The sequence below is a fragment of the Solanum stenotomum genome, chromosome 6 (genome assembly GCF_019186545.1).
Source record: "Solanum stenotomum isolate F172 chromosome 6, ASM1918654v1, whole genome shotgun sequence".
Classification (NCBI taxonomy): Eukaryota; Viridiplantae; Streptophyta; class Magnoliopsida; order Solanales; family Solanaceae; genus Solanum; species Solanum stenotomum.
Genome location: NC_064287.1, coordinates 61,250,481 through 61,273,355, shown reverse-complemented (window position 1 = coordinate 61,273,355; position 22,875 = coordinate 61,250,481). Strand labels below are relative to the sequence as shown.

At 35.2% G+C, this 22,875-nt stretch overlaps 2 protein-coding genes across 3 annotated transcripts; both read right to left on the bottom strand.

Annotated features, from left to right (window-relative positions):
- Positions 1-1,103: 1,103 nt before the first annotated feature.
- On the bottom strand, positions 1,104-15,978 carry LOC125866622 (probable inactive DNA (cytosine-5)-methyltransferase DRM3). 2 transcript variants are annotated; one of them, XM_049546912.1, is made up of 11 exons: positions 15,894-15,978; positions 14,929-15,016; positions 14,732-14,851; positions 14,507-14,603; positions 14,252-14,298; positions 13,096-13,200; positions 10,689-10,788; positions 8,021-8,139; positions 5,056-5,158; positions 4,797-4,867; positions 1,104-2,552 (listed from the first exon to the last, which is right to left on the bottom strand). In XM_049546912.1, exons 2-11 carry the CDS (start codon positions 14,929-14,931, stop codon positions 1,218-1,220), a joined length of 2,100 nt encoding a protein of 699 aa, XP_049402869.1. In that variant the 5' UTR covers positions 14,932-15,016; positions 15,894-15,978; the 3' UTR covers positions 1,104-1,217. The 2 variants fall into 2 exon arrangements, with proteins under 2 accessions (XP_049402869.1, XP_049402871.1); XM_049546914.1 differs by lacking the exon at positions 15,894-15,978 and adding an exon at positions 15,150-15,241.
- A 2,766-nt stretch (positions 15,979-18,744) lies between these two features.
- Positions 18,745-21,183, bottom strand: LOC125866655 (uncharacterized). Its single transcript, XM_049546962.1, has 2 exons — positions 21,082-21,183; positions 18,745-19,412 (listed from the first exon to the last, which is right to left on the bottom strand). The coding sequence occupies exons 1-2, from the start codon at positions 21,146-21,148 to the stop codon at positions 18,868-18,870; spliced, it is 612 nt and encodes a 203-aa protein (XP_049402919.1). The 5' UTR covers positions 21,149-21,183; the 3' UTR covers positions 18,745-18,867.
- Positions 21,184-22,875: the final 1,692 nt, after the last annotated feature.

Sequence of the window (22,875 nt, the reverse complement as noted above, 5' to 3'; positions counted from 1 at the left end):
TTTATGGATTCTGGATATTAGAATATGATAGTAAAAAGTGATTGAGTTCGAGATAAGATTATTATATCTCATCAATTCAAACATCCAACTGCTACATAGTATTGCAAAACAACGATATGTTACAAAACATACTATTAGTTAGAAATAGATTTACAATACAATTACTAATGATGTGCGGACAATTCAATGAGGCATTATTTTAAGACAAGCAAGTTGACTCAAACTTTATAATGCATGCATTCATAATTGGGTACATAGCGCCCCGCGCTTGTTTCCCTAGTGAATACATTCACTGTGAGTGGTACGGGGATATAAAGTTCACGAAAGAGATTAATATTCTTTATCTTTTTATTGGTTCTAGAAGTTTTTTTATATCATCATTTTTAAGGTAATCAAGTCATGTAAACACCTAATCTAATTTGATTTCGTAAAATATATTGCATCATGAGAAAGGCGCAGGCAGACCTGCGTCTTACAAATATTATGTCCCAGCACATGGGAACTTGCGCCTTCCTCCACAAAACTCACGGCGTCGCCCTCCCGTGCAAATGTTGCCCTTTTGATTTCAACCTTATTTTTTGTTGCCCTTTTGAAATTTTAACTCAATTTTGTTGCCCTTCTAGCTTCAGACTCCCCTTTATTTATGGGAATAAAAAACTACACAATACTACATCAATATATCTCACTTCTTTCCTTCAAAATCCAATGGTGGTAAAACTTAATAGTTTTTGCATAGAGTTTAAAAAGAAAAAAAAAAGGTTTTATCTGAGAATACAAAAGGATGTTTTTCACCACAGAAATGTTCACAGACAAACAATTCTTTTTAACCAAATCTTCATTACTTTCAAAAATAAACTGAAACAAACTCAAACTGCTTTTTGTACATCAATGAAGTAATAACTATAAAAGATATCCCCTCAAAACCAGAATATTAATGACTCTTCTGAGGAATTACCTTTGATCTAAGTCAACAACATCATACCAATGTAGTCCCACAAGTGGGGTCTGAGGATAGAATGTACGCAAACCTTACCTCCTACTTCTGTGGGGTAGAGAGGTTGTTTCCGAAAGACCCTCCGCTCAAAATAATGTAATGGGCACCATTCACAATTTAAGCTTCATATATTACAAAGTAGAATTGTAGAAGTCATAATCCAGGACAACATAACATTAAGCTCAGTTCACTAAGTGCCTACGCATTAAATCTAAGGAACTCGCTAATTCTGCCCCATTGTACTTCTTACACGTTGCAGGACACGAACAAACTCGTGAAACAACATGAAATCTAAACTTGCATGACTATCGATATCTGCAGCTAAATTACCTTTAGAAGAGTATGTACATGGGTTCTGGCATATGATGAAATCAAAACAACCAAAGTTCTTAATCAAGACCTCTACCTTGTTACTGGCCAACTTGTGGATGTCTTCCATCTGCACGAGTTCTCCTGTTTGTCCTGAACTACTCCACCATTGCTTGAGAATTCTCCGGTTTTTCTCAGAAGCCTCTATTGAGACAACAGCTTTTAAGCGAATACCAAGGCGATGCAACGCAACTTCTGCTCCACCAATTCCGCTATATATTGACAATACAGTCAACCCTCCAGGGTACAGATGCTTCAATCCAGAGAGACAATAAGCCAATGTATCTATCTGGAAGCAATGTTTCAGTGATAGAAGTCTTTCCATCAAGCTAAATGCAGCAATTCGAGTGTGATTTTCTGGGTAGCCAAGAATACGTTCTATTTGTTCTGGCCCTACAGCTGCCAATTTGTAGCGGCCTACCCAGACTAGATTAAATATCTGGGACTGGTAGAGGATATCTCTCTGTCTGTCAACTGAAGGAAACCCCTGGGAATCACTAACTGTTTTTTCAAGCCTATCACATAGCTGAGATATAACAGATGTCTCAGAATTGATGCCGTTCAAATGTTTCCTTGTATCCCATGATGGCCACCATTTTTTACTACTGGGAACTGCTTCTTGAATTGTCATTGGTGGTTTCGGAACAATGTGAAATCGATTTTCAGTAGGAAGATTATGTACATAACCTTCTTTACGACTCAGAGCTGAGAAAAGTTGAGTATGAACAAATTCTGGCTCAATGGCATACAAAAACTGTGATATTCTTACCCAAGAGTCATGAGATAAGTTCATTACATTCCCATAAAAGAAATAGGGAGCTTTAGCCACCATCTTATCAAGGCTCCTACATGAATTCGGCATAGATAATTTCTGTGTTTCTTGGCAATCCAGAACTCTTGATCTTTGGTGAATCGCTCTTCGATGGACTTTATAAGGCCTGGTGGTATTGAGGCCTAATATTTCTTGCCATGCAGGGCCAAGGGAATTGTTAAAGGCTTCATCATACTCTGATTTCGGTCTCTTAGTGTCTATCTCATCAATGTAGTTCTCCTTTGGCCTTTTCCCTTTAAGCTTTTCCAGTAGGTCAAGTTCTCTAGATTCAGAGGTATCCAGACTATATTCCTCTTTCTTAACAGCTACCGGATGAAAACCAATTGAACCATTCCTGCCAAGAGAGTTTAAGAGATGCTGCAATGCAAGCAGATGAATAAAACAAAATAAATTAAAAACGGGATTCTCAAACAGCATACCATAAGGAAAATGAGATCTCAGATAAACAAAAAGTATCAAAACATCAGCAAGTCATTTGAAAAAAATACAATAGTTTATCTAAATTAATCTAGTCATACTCTAGTTTCTACACAACTTTAAGCATCAGAGTTGCATAGAGCAGAGCATGTCAATAGATGATGAGCAAAACTGTAGTCCATGTATGAATTCTAAAACAATGCTTCATGCAAATAATCAAAGAAGAATCATCCCCAAAATTCTCTCTTGCTAATAGTTGATTTTGAACTACAGCTGCAAGCACACCACCATAGAGTTTCACTCAGGCAAAGGTGTGAGTGGTTGTCACAACAGCTTGAAACCTCTTTGATATGTTTGTTAGAATATGAATAGGTTTATACAATCTTATTAGAATAGAAATAGGTTTACACAATCATATTAGAATAGGAATAGGTTTATACAATCCTATTTAGAATAGGAATAGGAATAGTAAATAGTATCCTACTTGGTAAAAGATTGTATTCTAGTGTCCATAAATAGGATCTCATGTCATAATGTAGACACAACAACAATTCAATAATATTTTTCTCCTTTATTTCTCACATGGTATCAAAGCCTCTATGATCTTGGTAGAAAATCAAAGAGCTTTCGCTGCCGATGGGTGGCACCCATATATGTTGCCCGTCTGGCCAATGATTATGTTAGCAAAAGTTGGGTCACCGTGTATCTTTCATGTGACTATTTTCTCATATCTAATTTGTGTAGCACCGTGCCATCATTTCGATGACTACTTTCTTATATCTAATTTGTGTAGCACCGTGCCATTATTCTGGTGACTACTTTTTCATAATTAATTTGTGTAGCACCGTGCCATCATTCCGGTGACTACTTTTTCATATTTAATTTGTGTAGTACCGTGCGATCTTTCCAGTGACTACTTTTTCATATTTGGTTTGTGTAGCACTGTGCCATCATTCCAGTGACTACTTTTTCATATATAATTTGTGTAGCACCGTGCCATCCTACCGGTGACTATCTTTTTTTGCGTATCTGATTTGTGTAACACCGTGCATTTTTCTGGACTACTTTTCATATTTAATTTGTGTAGTACCGTGGATTTTTTCCGAACTATTTTCTCATAACTGAGTTGCATCTTTTCAGTGACTCCTCAAATTTGATTTGCATAGTTCCATTCGTCTTTTCGGTGACTCCTCAAATCTGATTTGCGTAGGGCACCATCATTCCAACCCTACCCGTATAATTTTTCTTTTTCAGTAGGGTCGTGCCATCATTCCGACCCTACCCATATTATTTCTCTTTTTCAATGGGGTCGTTCCATCAATTCGAACTATCCTATATAATTTTCTTTTATAGTTGGGTCGTGACATCATTCCGACCCTACCCATATAATTTTATTTCTTAGATTGTGACCACTTTTAGCCATCAAATCTAATACTCCGACATATGAGCATGTTCCGGCCAGTTTTTCGATGATTTGTATGTCGATTATGTGAGTCACTCTATGGTCTGAAACAGTCTTTGCAAGTTTGGTTTGGAAAGTTCAACATTGTAATTTATCACTCTGTGTTTTATCGGCATTATGCATCAAATTCAGTATTTCATGAGAAGATTAAGCACATTGAGATTGACTGACATTATGCATCAAAATCAAGTATTTAATGAGAAGACAAGCACATTGAGATTGACTGTCAATTTTGTGAAGTCGACTGATCAAGTTGCAGATATCTCACCAAGCCTCTCATCGGTCCTCGTATTAATTACATAGGTAACAAGCTAGGTACATGAATTGTATGCACTAGCTTGAGGGGGAGTGTTAGAATATGAATAGGTTTATACAATCCTATTAGAATAGGAATAGGTTTACACAATCCTATTAGAATAGGAAGGAATAGGTTTATACAATCCTATTTAGAATAGGAATAGGAATACAAATAGGAATAGGAATAGTAAATAGTATCCTACTTGATAAAGGATTGTATTCTAGTGTCTATAAATAGGCTCTCATGTAATAATGTAGACACAACAACAATTCAGTAATATTTTTCTCCTTTATTTCTCACAATGTTATTGTCTTATTTTTGGTAGGAACTAATTGAAGCAAGCTATCTAATCAACAAATAAGGATTTACTAAAATTGTGAGTTTTATGACATACGAAAACAAAAAAGGAGACATAATTAATTACCTTGTCCATTCTTCTACTACTACTAGGATCTATAATCAAATTTGCAAGCTCTTCAAGAGGAACTTCAGAACCTAAAAGGCAGAAGATAAAAGCTAAATGAAGCATCCGATTAAAAAAAAAACTTGACTGAAAAAGAGAACTTGAAGACGCTAATGGCATATTTTACCAAATCAGAAAGGCTGCAGTAACACTATTGTGATTTCAATATGCAAACAGTTACTGGAGTAATAGACACTAGCAAAGAACATAATTTGCTCACCAAACTTCTCAATAACTGTGGAAACTTCATTCTCAGAGAAACCCATTTCAAGCAATTTCAATGTCTTCTCCATGGTTCCAAACAGAGACTCAGTTGTGCATTCCTAGACAACAAAGTCGGTATTAATCAAAGCACATAAACTCTTAATTAATGGTATTCTAACCAGGAACTAAGATATTTGGGCTCATATAATATGGAGCAGGTTAGTTATAGAAAAAATCCACTCTTAAATTACACTCAAGTCAGGAAGGACAACGAAACAGTTACATGAAGCAGTTTAATCTTTGCAAGTGTGATATTCACTTATGGTACACGACAAAAAGCCTTCTATAATGAATTCTAAAGACAGTTGATTCAAAGAACCTTTTTTTCCATATTGTGAGCTACATGATTAATTCAATACATCTCTTTATAGATCTACAGTCTAAGCCCCGTAAATTTTTACTTTTGATTTAAGCTAATTCAGGCTTAAAATTTTACTGCAGAGCAAGTCTGGAAAAAATGAGACCCACACGAGGGTAACAAGGTCATGAGAGTGATTGAACAAACCAAGATGCGTGTTGAAGTGTTAGTGCACAAGTGCGAAAAGCCAAACGCGTAGGAAAGAAGAGGACCCAAGTTCCAGCTTGAAGCGTCCCAGGTAGCGCCACACACAGGCGAGGGAAGCACGCGGCAGGGTGTGTGATGCGTTGGGTTAACACACATGCTTGCCGAGAACCCCTGCGCGCATGGGGGGGGGGGGGGGGGGNATTTCAAGAATATCTACAAGGATCCCAAGCTAGGATATTGAACCCAAAAGGTAAAATATTTACCCCATGTTCAAAGTCAAGAATGAGATAGATATTTGCAAGGTGTAATTGGTTGAGGATCATCATTTAGATAAGAAGACATCCAAGTTCTTGAATGGGTCTTATGAACTAGGATTTGTGGTAGATAGTAATAGGTAGAGATAAATTATTTTTTTTGATAATGGTAACTGAATGGATAGAGATAAATGATGAAATTAGGTGATTAATGTTTGTTTAAGTCAATTGGAGTGTAAGGAGCTATGCTGGCTTCAGGACACTCGAGGTATGTTGAGATGAACCCTCCCATAGAATCGTTCTACAAAACTACATGTCTTCTAACCGTAGCTATATGACTATTGCCTTCTAAATTGTTAAGTGTATAATTGTGGTTGACAAGTAATTATGCACTATCCATGTTTTCCTCATATGTTAAGGTTTCAAATGCGATGCTTCACATGACCATGACTGCGTCGAGGTTTAAATGAGAATGATTATGATATTCAAGTTTTTTCAAATGACCTTATGGTTTTTCAAATGTTAAAGGTAAATAATTATGACATGGTACAGGAAAGATATATGGCTAATGAGCCTAAGCTTATTGTTTAATGCAAAAGGGCCAAAGGCTCCAAATAAAATGAAATGTTTCTGGAGTCTCCTTGGAATAAATGAGAAGGTATTTGCAAAAGGTCAAAAACCCGAAGCTACATGGTGCCAATGTAGGACTATGGTCGTAGCCATTGGTTTGGGCAACTAGATAGTCTCCCTTGGTTGGGGATTAATGAAATGCTAGCAAATAAATGTCAAACCACACAGCATTGAGGTGAGATGGCTTAGCCAATGACTGAGATTGGACTCCATGTCGTACACATAGTGGTTCAATGAATATGTCAGTGACTAATGTAACTCCCAGTAAAAGTTAAGTCTGTTTCAAGTTCAAACACTCGAATGTTGAAATGAAATGATATTGTTTGAATTGCATATTACCTCTTAATGTTTTTCCTTAACTGTCTTGTCCCATTTTATGTGAAGGAGTTGACGATACAGTCAACCACTTGTTGTTGTGTACTCACGTCCCTTCGCGGGGGTTATGCATCTCTTTCGTGGATGCAAGTGCTGATACTTTGAATGGCATGGGCTCTCGCTAGGCACCTCCATCATCCTCCCGTCTTTTGATGAGCCCCATTCTATGCTCAGGACATTCTTTTGATAATATAAAGATTTATATTCTTTTGGCTATATCCGGGACCTTGTCACCAGCATTTCTCTATTCATATTCTCATAGAGGCTTCATAGGCACAACGAGTCATGTTATGTCTTTTGACATTCTATTGAGGTCTTATATGACATGTATGAATAGCTATTTTTATTTTTTTTTTGATAACCGAGAAATCCGTCTATGACCCGCCCTTTGGACCAATCACAGCCTTCTAAACTCGGTGGATAATGGGCCCACCCCTCTACCCTTCTCCACTTAAATACCGGGCTTCGCTTTGCATGGTGTGGGGCTTGAACCTGCGACCTAAGCCACAAATCCTCCACCTTTTGCCACTTGAGCTAGGCCTTGGGGGCTGTATGAATAGCTATTTTGTATTTATAGTTTTACAAGTTTATGAAAAGAAAGTGTTTTATGAAAAGCTTTACGTTTTTAAATTCATGCATGAGCTTTGTTTATCAATTCATGCTAAGGTTGGTTAGCTCAGTCGAAGTTAAGGCACCAGGTGCTGGTCCATCCCTCCAAGGTATAGGGATGACACCCAACTTAATTGGGTGATCTATTCAGTCAATGTAACCTTCTTTCTCTTCTTTTTTCTTTGAAGTAAGAAGTTCTACATAGGCATAAAAGAAGATGCAAGAAGTACAAAAGTGGGGAAAAGAGTCAGTTTTGATACCAAAAAAAGGCTAAGCTAAAGCAAATGAGCTGACAAAATCCAACAAGTTAATAGGCAATATATAAGGGCTAAATATTGCCAAAGACATGTAGCCCTAAGTGTGGGGGAGGAGTTGATATCACATCAAAACATATGCAATTCCTTTCTCTTCAAACACGCCGAAATATCAGTTAATGTAACTTCTGCATATTCTTGAAAGGGTAGCTTGTCCGCTTTCTAACTCTTCATATGTTTCATAGTTTTTTTTCCAATCAAAGACTCAAAAAAGAGTTCACATAAATCACTAACCTTGTTCCTTTCTTTCATCTCAACAACAGAAACATCATCATCATCATCTTTTTTGTAATTCCCAGCGATTCGAGCTGCAAAGATTACATCCACTAGTTCGTTGACAGGAGCAGCTTCACCTGTATACAGCATGAGGAGTACTTAGTTTAGATGATTGTCCATTTAAAGCAAAAAGAAATTGAGAATAAATCTAAGGAAAGAAAAGAATCTTCAGTGGCAAACTATGAATTATCGCATGTATATTTATGTTATACAAAAATATGATTTTACTATAACGAGGCAATTTGGACATAGAGAAACACAATAACAACTATTACTATTATGCCTTAATCCAAAACTAGTTGGGTTCAGCATAAGGTCTGCCGCACCAGCTAATGCTAAATTATCTGCTTTATGATTCTAACTTCCACCCTTCCCGTTGGAGTTATTAGTCTCTAAGGATTGTGATATGCTCTTATTGAGATATTTTATCCTTCATTATGGACACAATGACCGCTAACTGTCCACCAAACTTCTCTGACTTGTTCCAATTTTAGCTCAGACCTCAAAACCGAAAAATGCTCAGGAGAGTAAAACAGAATGGCGAAAAGGTGTTTGTATATGCTTGACATTGTGGAAGGGAAGGATTCAAAGGTTTGAAGGCAAAGCTACTGGCGTGTACATTTTGAGGAACAAATGCTTAGGGCACTTGGCACTTTGGAGTAAATAGGAAACTACATATGATGGGGACAGCATATGGATTTTATTAATTCCGTTGTCAGAAAATTTTATTAATTTCTCACTGCGGTGAGAAGAGAAAAGAAAAGGCAACGGCATCCTGTAACGGGTTGGAGGAAGAGGGGCATATAATAACTGCAGCTTAGGAGATGTTGATGGCACCTGAGGGACGGATAAATGATGGGTGCCTGGGAAGGTCAGAGGTTCAGGATAATACATAAGTGATGGAAGCTAGAATGTTGCTTTCAGGTAGGGCCCAGCAGGAGTTGGCAATAGGCAGCTGGACTGGTGGGTGTGCACAGAGAAAGAGAGAGATATGGTGGAGCACTCTGGGTTTGCACTTGTTAAAGCAACATGTATGTCACGTTATGCTATGGATGAATATGAAAGCTCCAGTACTGTGAAATCCAATAATTAGAAGAAATACAAGTAGAGGGGTCTAAAAGAGTACAACCATTTGTTAGGTTCTACAATGCATTTTTTAAAAGCCTAGTGTCATTTGCTCTTATTTTAGCTTTTCATGATTCGATCAGCCTAAGTACTAAAAACATCAATGATCTACAATTTAGAAAAAATTATGTCAAGATAGGTAATATTAGTCCATTGAAATTTCTCCTTCCTACATTCAGAAGCTTTACTAGGACCATCAGACATATACTGCAATATTTCTCAATGTTATATTCCAAATTCCTTCACAGGTAACAGAGAGAAAAACAGAAACAAGGAGCAGGGAGAAAGACCAAAGAATTTTCTGGACTTCTCTCCTTGCATATCATTGACACTGAAGTCTACAATTTTCTACAGGCTCTAAAGACGGGATTAGAAAAGAACAAGGTTTTCTAGGCCACATGAGTAACAAAATAACTGAATTTGGTTCTGCTAAATGTCACATGAAACTTTTACACAATGGACACATAAAAACATCAAAGATGATGGGTTGACTGTATGGCACAACTTCAGAGATGGGAAAATGACAGATTACTTAATACTTTAACTTTTCCTGGACTGACTAATGGTCAAACAGCTGGGACATCAGTTTGAGGAAGCAACTGGCTGCAAGGAGCAAGAGTGGTGGGTAGTAGAGTAGAGTGAAGAGAAGCTGCAACAGGCTCAGGACAGGGAGACACTAGGGAGCAAAGGTAAAGAAGGAGAGATAAAAGTGCTGCTAACTCTCTCAGAAGACAGAAATTCAGTGGCGATGTGGCCAGGGAAGGGAGAGAGCAAGTAGGAGTAGACTGGGAAGTAATATGATAATTGAGAGGAGACGTCTCAGAGCAGTGAGGGCTAATATGGGTTTGGACTTGGAGGGTGAAAGGGCAATAGAAGGAGAGATGCAGGACTCCCCTTGAGAGAATTAAGAGGAAAGAACAAGAAATTTATTGAAAACGTTAAGATTGTTGAGTTCTTCACACTTTCAAGTTTTGCTTCCTAGAAGTAACACAATTCATATGTGACTTGCCAGAAAATGCAAATAAAATTACTTTAAAAAATACGATAAGCATAATAGAAATGCAAGGACTAAAAAGAAAATCATACTTCAAGGACTAAATTGCATATTCAGAAACCTTTCGGGATTTTCCATTACCATTTTCTCTTTTTTCTGTTTCATGGTTGCATCGCCTGGAGAGCTGGATAGACCAATGTTCCAAAATCTAGGAAAACTAGTACAGTAAACAACATTTCTCTGTGACTAGAACATTGACAAATACAAGCAGAATGACTCATGCTCAGACTTCACTGTCATCTATGAAGCACGGTTAGGAGGATTCTGCTTAGTGCCAGGCTGCTTTGTTTATAATTTAATTTAATGCTAAAAGTTACCAGTTTAAAAAAAATAATTAATTTAATGCTTGCTTACTTTTCCTAAAAAAGAAGATATGAGAACCATAATACTACAAGACAATCCAAGAGCATTTTTAAAAATACAAAAAACTACAGCTATTTCACATACCAAGTTTACTAATTGCAAATTCAACTTCGTCCAAAGAGAAACTCATCGCCAACAAAGAAACTCTCTTGTCATCACAAACTCCAATACAGGGATCAGGCTCCTGCAACAGAAAAAGGTGGAGACAGCCCAAGCGGAATTCCTCGTTATCCTTCTTAATTCTAATATAATCACAAAAAATAGGCTAAGAGCCTCAAGCATGTAATCCGCAGTTTCCATTGTGTGGCTTTATTCCTATATATAAGTAGCATACAGAGTAAAAAGTGATATGCACAAGTCTGAAGTCCACAATTTTTTCCACATCTAGTATGAAATAGCAATACCCATCAGTGTGAAAAGTAGGGGTACACATTGATATTGGCTTAATGATATTCTTCAGCAATGACCAATTTATCTATAAAGTGAACAGCCCATTTTTGTACCATAAGGCTTTTTGTGTTATGCACCACACTGAGCAAGACAAACTACTAATAGACCATACTTTTAGAGCTTCCTTCTAACTTCATTCAAAGAAATGGTTTTGAATAAGGAAACAGACTTTTCTTTTATTGCTTCTTCACTGGCGTGAATCACCACTGTAATAATGTGTTTTTTTCCTTAAGCTGGACTATCCTTCTATCCATCTCTGGTTGAATATGGAACTTTTTCCCCCATCCCCCAATCTATAAAAATGACTAAAATGACCTATCCAGTATCAAAGATTGCATCTGTTTTGCCTCTTTATCTCCAAGGCAGCTACGCTTCATTGACCCTTCTATTAGTTGGATACCAAAAATAGTTTTCTTCATGGTGAACTTGGTGATGAGATCTACATGGAGAAACCTCCAGGATTTGAGTTCAGGTGGAGTGTGGGTTAATGTGTCGACTATGCCGATCTCTGTATGGTCCCAAGCAAGGGTACTGTTGGGCCATTTTAGCATGGTTGTCCAACAATTTGGCATGCTTCAGAGTAAAGATGATTACTCCATGTTTAAAAGATAAGGATAATCACAAACACAAATTATTGGTTGTTTATGTAGACAACATAACAGATGATAATCATGAAGGCATTATTCCACTTAACAACTTCTCAGACACTTTCAAAGCAAAGATCTCAATAAACAAAGATACTTCCCAAGTATTGAGATGGCAAAATCTACCAAGATATGGGATGGAGTGATTTTTATGGCATGGAGTAGTGAGATTTTTATTACAAAAGCTAATGGACAAGGGAAGGGAAAAATCAAACACACCTAGCATATTGCTTAAATCGAAAGGTTCATCAACTAATAAATACGCCATGACAAAAGAGGGATACTAAAAAGACAACGTACAGAAGCATATTTGCCCATAGACCAACATCAGATCACTGTAAGGTGGACAAGCATAAAGATAGAATTTTTTTACTAGCCTATATACTTATCAGTAGGTGATGGTCTGACACCAGTATAAGTCAAAGTCTTACGGAAAGAATTCATTGCAATTCTAGAAAAAATGTTTCACAGTAATATTATGCAAAATGTTATTCCAAGCTTATCCAACAGAATGAGAGAAACAGCTCTTTTTTAGAATTGCTGCTACAGAAAGGAGAGAGGACTTTCATTGCTCTCAGAAGAGCTCAACAAAAAGATGTTGCAGGGACTTGATTTATCATGTATTTTTATGTACGTTCTTTTTTATGACCGAGAAATCCGTCTGGGGCTAAACCTTATGATCAACCACAACCTTCGAAATTCGGGAATAATAGGCCCGTCCCTCTACCCTTCTCCACTTAAGTTTGCATGGCACCTGTGACCTAAGTCACAAGTCCCTCAACCTTTTCCACTTGAACTAACCAGTATTCTTATTCACAATATTGAGGGGCCACTCATAGACTAATGCTTCTTTAGAAAGTTGTGGCCAAACCAAGTGGGCCTTTCTTCTTTCCTTATAAGTCTAGATAGTTTTAGTTCTCTATTATAAATAATAACTACAAGTGTTGCAGACTTTCAGATGACTCCTTCAATCTAATTACCCAACACTTTAGTTCAAACATATAGTGGAAATGACAGCTTATCAGGCATTTGTCAATGATATGATACTGACAGCAATTTTTTTCATACAACTATAAACAGGGAATGTTCAACAGTATCGATTCAATATAGTGATGCATATGCAATACACATTTTCAAATGCAGTAACCAGAAAGTGATTATATTGACTGAAGTATGAAGTTTGGAGAGCCAAGGATAAAGGAGTTAGTCAGTATCAAAAACACTATAAAATGTACTACCTTAAGAAACCATATGGAACATTACACATAATAATATTATAGCAGTTCACAACGAATATGTCGTAAATTACTACAAACTACTATTCATTTCAACCAGTGAGTGTCAACCAACATTTATAGAAAGCACATAACTCACACCACAGAACCATATTCCTTTACCTCTTTTATATGTGCATCTCCATCATACTTGGCAGAACTGTTTATGTCCTCGTCATCACAAAACAAGCTATCCAGAGAATCTGATGATTCTGCTCTAGGAGGATCCTGTTAAACACACAAACCACAATCAATTCTGGTTATTCCGAGGTAAATCAAGAACTGAGTGTCACAATATTCTGCATCCATGATTAGCACAATTAGTGAAGTGAAACTTTATTTTTATTGAATATGTCGAATCTACTACCTTTTGTTTCTAATGTCAAACCTAACAGAACAAGAAACTTGAATAGAGGAAGATGGAAGAAACTCAAGAAAATCATCCAACTATGTGAAGCAGAAGCTGTCCTATGAAAACATGAAAAGAAATTGTACAGATGCATAAAATAACTCAATACCAAAAGCAAAGAACCTTAAAATATAGAAACTATAGAACATAGCAGGAGCTAAGCTAAAATTGACTCCGGGTGGTGTTTTTAAGAGAAAAAACTGAAAAGTGAACCATTTATTTGCTTGGTGAACATGTGGTACAACAGAAATATTTTTATCTTCTTTGTTTTTGAAAAACTAAAGTAGAGAGCTGAGAAAAATTGCATTGAAAAGACAAACAGTAGGTCCTTCTTAGTGTATATATGTCTTGACCTTTTAAAGATTGTGCAGCATTTTGGGGCAAACTAAAAGGGAAAGATACACATTTGATTAGGGAGATAGACCAACATACCTAATTTTTGTTGTTTATGATCTGCAAAACAATTGCATTGTAGATAACCTAAAACTCAGAAAGTATTGCTGACATTTTGCGAAAGTACTGCTCACTTTACCACAAGCAAACATTTGTAGAGGGGCACTTAATAGCTACCTAACTAGACGCAAGGACCCAAGAAGTAGTAATTTTATTTTTCTAACTTTTTTTTCTTGATGACAAGGGAAACCCGCAGCCGCTACCTTTTGGGTGTGCTTATTTATCTAACTTCTTAATAGACTATGTTATTGTTCATTCTTTTCCAAGTTGTGATAAGAAGTTTTAAGTTGTCAGAAGTTAAGAGGTCTTGAGGGTGCTAACTTGACAAAGAGGAGTAGCACTTTGCATCAACACATTCTTTCAGGCAAGAAATTTGCAGAATCAAAGAAGTACCATACATTATAAATAGTTACTTACAGAATTTGCAAAAAGAGTCTCCAGTAACAAGTCCATGTTGTCTTCACCTAGATTGAAAAGAAAATATCCCTTCAAAAATTATCCAACTGTAATAACAACCCAAACTTTTGAAGAAAATCTATGAGTTGTTATTCTTTTTCTTTTTCCTTTTTTAAGGTGGTACACTTGGTGCTAATTCTCCAAAATTCAGTAGAAAACTATTTGCCAACACAATCTCGCAATAGATTAAAACAGAAGTTACTGCTCACTACATACCCTTTTCCTCAATTGCTTTATCAACAAGTGATGCCTTAAAACCCATGGTCAGAAGAGATGACCTCACATTGCTGCCTGATGAGCTTGCAATATTGTCCTACAAATGTATTAGCATCACAAAATGAGATGATTACAGAGGTGATGAATATTAATGCTACCACCTGACAGTAAAACCATATTACCAAGGAGTTGAAAACTCAGCTAAATGCATTTTTGTTTCCTTACCCCCATAGGCGTTGTATATGTGTATACAGATGGAAACTCGCAATATGGATCTTCAACTTTAGGCATGATTCCACTCACACCTTCAGGCTTTGAAGAATTTTCACTATCTGAATATTCACGCTAGAGTAAAACAAAGAATGATTAAGAATGAAGTAACATAATAGAACCATACATAATTAAAATTTTCATATGTATACCATTTTAATGTGAAATTGAACAGGGCAAAGCTAGAGAATTGTCTCTTATGTGCCACAGCAAAAGCATAAAACAGTGCTTTCCTTGAGCCTGTTGCAGCATGGAAAAGTAATATCAATAAATTGAAACACAAGGGTAGAGAATCAGCACATAATCCTGCAGCCAAAAATTACTGAGTCGCTCAAAGCAAACATTAAGGATCATATAGCGAACCCCAACTTACTTAGGCTTAAGGTGTAGTCCTTGTTGTATTCAAATCAAACACTGAACCCCAACTAACTTATGCTTCAGGTGTAGTCCTTGTTGTATTCAAATCAAACACTGAACCCCAACTAACTAATGCTTGAGGTGTAGTCCTTGCTGTATTCAAAGCAAACACTTCAGCCCAGATTTATAAAGCAAATTGGAAAAGCTATTTTTAATTTATAAAACAAGTTAAACTCTATTCTTAACTAAATCTTCACTGGAAAATCCTAAAGCTATTCTATGTGGAATAATACCAAAATATCAAGCTAGTGCATTCGTCTTTTCGTTATTTCAATACCCAAGACCACTTTTTGTGCAACCCAGTATACTCATATCTCAATTAGGAGTGATTAGATGAACTAATCATTCTAGTCCAAATCAATTCCAACCAAGTAAACATTTTAACAAGAAAGAGCTTGTAATTTCACTTAAAATTAGCAGTAATTAGGCACAAAATGTGCCAATGTAATCAATAACCAATTCACCTAATCCAGTAGAAAACAAAAGGCCTAAATTTTCCACTACCTGCATTTCAATTTTGAAATTTTACAGACATATATACTAACAACTCAGTAAACTCATGAGGTCAATATTTTCCCCAAAAAACAACTCCAATTCATACATGTTCTTAGTGTAGAAAATGCATGAATTTTGAAGAAATTAAACGAAAATTGAGCATACACTAACTTCACCGGCGGGGAGAAGAGAAACGGAAGCTGACCTTTAGCTGCGGCGGAAACTGGTCGGAGCTCCGTTGAAATTCAGGCTGAGAGAACTTAATTCAGCTGATGATGACGAAATATAAGAGTTCTTTCAACTTTTTTTCGGTTACAGCATTTTTTTGACCCGTTTCACGAGACGGGTCACTACTTGATACTACAAGAGGGATATCTACGGCTGAGATTAACTTGGGATCAACGTATACGGATTGATCATTGATGTCTCTGCCCTCAAATTATATATTGTGATTTATAAGTAGGCGTTTGGCCATGCGATATTATATCACAATATGGTATCGTGAGATGGAATCAGCGTTTGAACATGCGATTTTACGCTGATTCCATCTCATGATTTCATATCATGAGATGTGATTTCATATTCTCCAAAAACCATGATATGGAATTATGTGGTAATTTCATATCATGATTTGAGATATTTTAATACAAAAATTGATCCACGAGTTTATATTTTGTTAAAACAACCCCACATTTATATCTACTAGCCATTTATTTCATATGTAAATAAAATTTATAATCATATCATTACTTTTAAAAATTTATTATTCTCACCGACATAAAATTTATTATTCTCACCAACATATAGTGACTTTAACTCACACCAACCGATTGTTAAAGTGATGAAATATTTATGGTCTATGAGCAGTGGGGGACCCAGAATTTTCGTTCGGGGGGTTCAAAAAATAAAAGTATAAATGTGTAAATAAGCCTTTAGAAATGAAAACCTTGAATTCTTTTGGATTTAAAACCAAACTTTTAGCACATTTTTTAAAGTACAAAAAAAAAAAACTAAACTGGGAATCGAACCGATGACTTACAGCTTAATTTCAGGGGTACTTGTCACTGCGCCATCAATTTCTCTTTGTTATTGAAGAGGTTCAAAATTTATATATCTACAAAAATACAGAAAATTTACCATATATACCGTGTTATTTTTTGCCGATGAACCCCCTCGATACCACGTGGGTCCGCCCCTGTCTATGAGCATGAAAATATAGTTGCGGATGATATTGACCAACAAATGGCTCAAAGTAACAATGTTGGTTCGTTTTCTCGGTCACATGATCGAGAAATGCAAGTTCAACGTGAGGAAATTGTCTATACTATGTGAAAGGATTATATTAAAGACTAGTACACTACAATTTATGCTCAATTTTTTTTAATCAAATTAAAGTTAGATGAAACAATTACTTAAGTGGAGAACAAATAGCTTTGTAATAATTTATTATGCGATTTTATAAATTTTTATTTATTTGATAAGATTGAATAAACAATTGGGGCTATTTTAATAGTTTTACAACTTATGGAATTTTTATGTTTATGAGAAAATATACAACACAAAAATTACATAGCGCATGTCCAAACAAAACTTCAATTTCATCTCATGATTCCATATTAGGATACTATATCGCATGGCCAAACGGGATATATAGTGGTATCAAATTATTTATTCTTGTTGATTATATTAAAAGTAGATATTTAATTTTATTTATCTATTTTTTCAAAATTAAAAATACTTTATTACTTAGTTTATAATTTAACCTTTATCATTAACTATTAGGTATTTTTCAGAACACTGAATTTTTATATTCAAAAGGTGATACTAGACAAGTAAAGATAGACAGTGATAATATTACTTCAAAAATTCAAGACAAAATTAATAGTATTTTCTCATTTTGTCCTTAGTAGTGATTGTTTTTGAAAACTACAAATACCTCAATTATATGAAGTAAATATTTAATGAATAAACAAGGGTAAAGTATTTTAAATAAAGATATAATATATTTTCTTACTCCTCTTTGTATTTGACAAGTAATCAAAATATTTACATTCTAATAACAACAATATATTCAGTGTAAACTTATGGATGTAATATGAAAGGGTAGAATATATGTAGATCGTACTTTTATTTTTCAAAAATATAAAGATTATGTCCGAAAAATCTTCGGTACAAATAACATATATCAAAGCAAATTAAAAAGGAGAAAATAAGTAATGAATATAACACAATAATATTGAAGGCATTCTAAAGCATATAGAGAAAAAGAACAAAAACCACAACAAAACAAAAGGATAGTCAAAGTGCAATAAACTACATGTAGCAGCAAAAATCGAGGGACCAAAAACTACGAAAATGATGTTAATACTATTGGAATGAAAGGAGAAACCTACCTTATAGGATAATAAGACGACACTTAACTATCTACTAACCTACCACTCTAATTCACGACCTCCATACCTTTCTATCTAAGGTCATGTCCTCGATAAGCTGGAAATGTGTCATATGTCCGACTTACCTCTACTTTCTTCTAAAGCTCACCACAATCAACCTCACATAGTGACAAAGATCATCACTAGGACATCTGCACCTATTCTCTTCACATGGTTGAATTGTTTCAGTTTCGCTCCTTTCATCTTATCTACGATAAAAGTCATCCTTACCTTGTCTCAAATATCTTCATTTCTAATCTTGTCTCTTCTAGTATGCCGGCATGTCATCTTCATGAGAGCCCTTAACTGATCATTTAAAATATATATTCCTCTTTACCAAACACAACCTTATTAATATTTTCTTGCTAATCCTTCCCTATCAAATTTAACAGTCCAACCTAATTTGATATTTCTTAAAAGCTCTTCTAAAATACATGTTTAATCATATGGTATACATATAAATCAGTAACTTTAATCATTTCATGATCAATATATTATAAAGGACTTCTATAGATGAGAATGTTCCACATCGCACAGGTATGAGAACATGAGCTCCTTATAAGACTTGGACAATCCTCCTTACTTTAACTGTCGGTTGAAGCTTACTGGATTTTCATAAATAAGTCTTAAATTTGTCTATTTATAAGCAAATAAAAGCTGTAAGCATTGCCAAAGCAACTATAGACTTGCATATTGAATGTTCATTACAAAATCAACTTGTTTAATTTCAATCTCCAGATTTGACTTCTAAATCTCAGATTTGGATTCTACTGCTCCCCTAATAGTTTCCAGTGATTTCTTTCCTGCCAGATCTTCGAGTGTAAAACCTAAAGTATCAACACAGCCCTTTTTCACTTCCTCTCCACGAGCAGCCAGGAAGTCTTCCACGCTACCAGGCTCACCAAACCACCCGAGACGATCAGCAATAAGGTGTATGTTTTTACAACCATCACATCTAGCCACCACTACACCTTTCTCGTATGACTCACGACAAACTGTTTTCATGGTTCTGGTTTCACATACTGTGCAAGTGAAGATCATCATCAGGTCATGTCTTGGGGATGTTTTAAGATTAGATTGCACAGTGTACTTGTATGTGGTCTCTTTCATGATACTAGAAACAACTGCAGCAGCAGAATTGGTATTGGTATCTGGATCGCAATCTTTATTACTTTCCCCTACTTCAACAGCCTCCTTGGTGATTTCTGTCACTGTTTGAAAACACCGTCTTGAGCATATATTGTTCATGCCAAAAGATGACCTTGCAGGAGAAACAGAACTCCATGGTAATCCTGGAAAAAATAAGAAACGCGGTAGAATCTCAGTAACAAGTTCTTCACAAAAAACAGGTGGAGATGCACAACGCAGAGTAATTATAATATTTTAACAAAAACATCAAAAGGATAAATTACACACAACTGAGGATAACAAATCATATTATTTCAATTGTCAATTGCTTCTAATATAAGAAAAGTTTGTCCGAACGCCACCCTTCATTTTGAGTAATTGAATCCCATCCCATGATTTGAGACTTCCTTTAAGTCCATATAGTATTTTGGGACCTGCTGGATGTTAGGGATTTGAGGAGCTCGGGTGATTTTGATGCAGGATCTCACATTTAAGCATGTTGCAGATTTTATTTTTTCTGGTGCAGCCGTGTTTGCGAGAGGGACCTCGTAATTGCGGACTTAGCCACTTGAGGGCCAGTGACTTGGGTATGAAGTGGTTGTTTTTAAGGATTCTCAACATTCCAACACAATTTTGGGAGACCAAAGTTATGGACGGGAAAGACAGAAAGAGAATCGACTAAGGAATGTCATATAACGTTGAGGAGACGATTATACATGAATCTACGCTAACTTTAGCATCTAAATCATGGATTATGGGTAGAAATTGGGTGATTTTGCCCTAGGTTTAAGGGAGGCTAAATTGGGATTTGAATATCGATTCGAGGTCGGAATTGGGAAAGAAATTACCGAACCAATGAAACAACCACTACTCAAACTTCAGAGTCAACCTTTAAAAGTCTTAGTAAGAATTAAAACATGGACAATCTAAACAAAATGAGTTAGGACTTCTTTACAACACAAAAAGATTCAAGTCAGATAGTTTCAATGATGAAACTATTGAATTGCTTCAATATGTATTAACTCACACATATGCATCACATAATGTACCACTGATAAGAGTGCTGGTTGAGCATCAAGCCCCGAGAGCCACAACGGGGAGCTTATACATTCTTCCCTAAAACAGCCACATAGGAATCTCACTCATGATAGTCGAACCACCTTAGCGAGGACATATCTAGAAACTCAATGCCTTTCAATTTAACCCTAGACATCTCAAATCCCGTTATGCTAACTCAACACTCTCAAATAACTCAGAAAGATGATTTCCAGGCGTGTTTGGTATGAAAGAAGGCTTAATTAGCAACCAAACATTCCACAAAACGCTTCCTTCGCTTGTGTTATTCTCCAATAGTTCATTTGAAATTGTTTCCAAATTTTAGATTTAGAAACATTTCAACAGGAAATTATGTTCTTTTCTACCATAACACCCTCAAAATTCAATTGACACGTGCCTTCACTTCCCCAAATCCACAACCTCTAATAACATAATAATAATAATAATAATAATAATAACTAAGCATAAATTCAAACAATACACAAAGATTATAAATGAGATCATAGTAGAGAAATCCTCCTAACTCACTTCATTTACTTCCAAACAACTAAATACATCAAAAAAAATTACCCTATTTGCCTCTATGCCTCACTAGCTTAGCCTATCATGAAATAATCAAAAATAGAAAACAAAAAAAAGACATTATTTTCAGGGTTTATACTGATTGCGAAAACATTGAATACAGAATGATAAAGCTCAGAGTTTAACCTATAATAAAAAAAGTCTAAGAATTGGGGCTTATTAACTCTCTGTGCAAAAGCTAGAGGGGAAGCATACCTTGAGAGATGAAGGTTTTAGTAGAGAGAAGACTCAGAATTCGCTTCTGAATTTGCCGAGCCGCCATGGAAATTTCTTCGATTCGACACCAAGAGTTAAATAAATAGTGCTCCCTCCGTTTCACAAAGAATGACCTGGTTTAACTTGACACGTAGTTTAAGTAAATAACGAAAACTTTTGAATCTTGTAGTCCTAAATTAAAGTTATGTCAAATGTACAAAATTGCCCTTAATCTTGTGGTCTTAAACATGTCACGTGGAAAGCAAAAAGTAAAATGTTACCAAAAAAGGAAAAAGGTCATTTTTTTTAAATTGACTAAAAAGGAAAGGAGATCATTGTTTGTAAAATAGAGGGAGTAGTATTTCTTATATTAATTGAGGTATAGTATAGTATTAAAAACATTTCAAATTTGGCATAAATTATTAATTTTGTTTTCAAACTACTAATAATTTTTAAATATATCTTAACTTGACTAACTAAATTTACATACATCTATTATATACTATAACAAGTGGTTTCAAACTCTTGTAAGAACATGTGATTCTTAATAAAAAGTCGAAAAAAGTGTTAAAAACACTTTTAAACTAGACGAGAATTTAATGATATATTTTACTCATATAAAGCAAATCATACGTGTATGTAAGTTTAGTTAGTGAGAAAGGAGTGTTTTTAAGACTGTTGTACTTAGGGATGAAATTAATAATTTAGAGGTGTTTTCAATATTCTCTTTAGTTTTAATTGTTCATATTGAATTTTATAAATCATTTTAGAAATAATATTAAAATAAGTATTTTATCGTGATATTTATACTAGTTGATGTATACTTTAGTTCTTAAAAAATGAATAATTAATGGTGAAAATAAAATAGAAAACGATAAGTATTTTTCTTTAAAATATTAAAAGTGATAATTAAAAATAAAAATTTATTTTCGAATAAAAATTAAACGGAGGGAGTGATTTGAGGCTTCTTAATTTACAAGTCCACTGGAAAAAAAGAAGGAAAATAGGCAAAATAAAAATGCTCTTGAAATATTGGAAATAGAATAGAATGCATTAAGTTTGATTTTTAGTTTATATATATAAAAAAAATCTGAATTATTAGAAACCAGTAAAATCATTTATAATTTTTTATAAAAAATATAGTATGTTGATAAAGATCTATTGGAGATGAAAAATATTGTCCTTGGCCTACTTTCCCATTAACTCACCATTTGGTGATTTGATTCATAGGAGCCCAAATATATACAGGAGTTTCTTTTACACGCTACACTATCGTGTTCTGCACTTGCTTCTTAATACGAGGAGAGGGCAAACAATTTTAGTTTAAATCACTTGAATTTACCTTTCATCGATATTGCTTAGACTTTTCAAAAATGTCAATAGATGCATATCGAATTCTCTAAAATAGCATGTTAATCCAACACAACTGCGCATCAAAAGTGAGAAGTCCGCGCAACTTAATCTTTTATATCATGAAACACTAGCAATACTAGAACTTTCAAGTGACATTTTGAATAGATATTCCTTCCAATATGTTTGATAAAGATTTTCAAACAAGTAGTAGCTGAAGTAGGTACAAATAGGAAATCATAAGTTTGACAATTATACTAAAAAAACTGAGTCCGGAGCCTAAAGGGCAAAAATATTTGACAAAAATTTTAAAAGGGCACATCAAATTTTTTTTCTAACCAAAAGGGCAAAATCGCTATTGACGCAGTGATTTTACTTTGATACCGTTAACAAAGGCAGCGATTTTGTCCAATTTTATTTTTTTTTCAGAAAATCGCTGCCCGT

Bases quoted from the DNA above. Each gene is read 5' to 3' on its own strand.
- LOC125866622 (XM_049546912.1), bottom strand. The intron at 14,604-14,731 runs GTAAGGAAACAA...ATACATTTGTAG, and splicing joins CATATACAACGCCTATGGGG to GACAATATTGCAAGCTCATC. The intron at 14,299-14,506 runs GTATGTAGTGAG...TTTTCAATCTAG, and splicing joins TAAAGCAATTGAGGAAAAGG to GTGAAGACAACATGGACTTG.
- LOC125866655 (XM_049546962.1), bottom strand. From the start codon at position 21,148: ATGGCGGCTCGGCAAATTCAGAAGCGAATTCTGAGTCTTCTCTCTACT. The intron at 19,413-21,081 runs GTATGCTTCCCC...TATTTTTTCCAG, and splicing joins TAAAACCTTCATCTCTCAAG to GATTACCATGGAGTTCTGTT.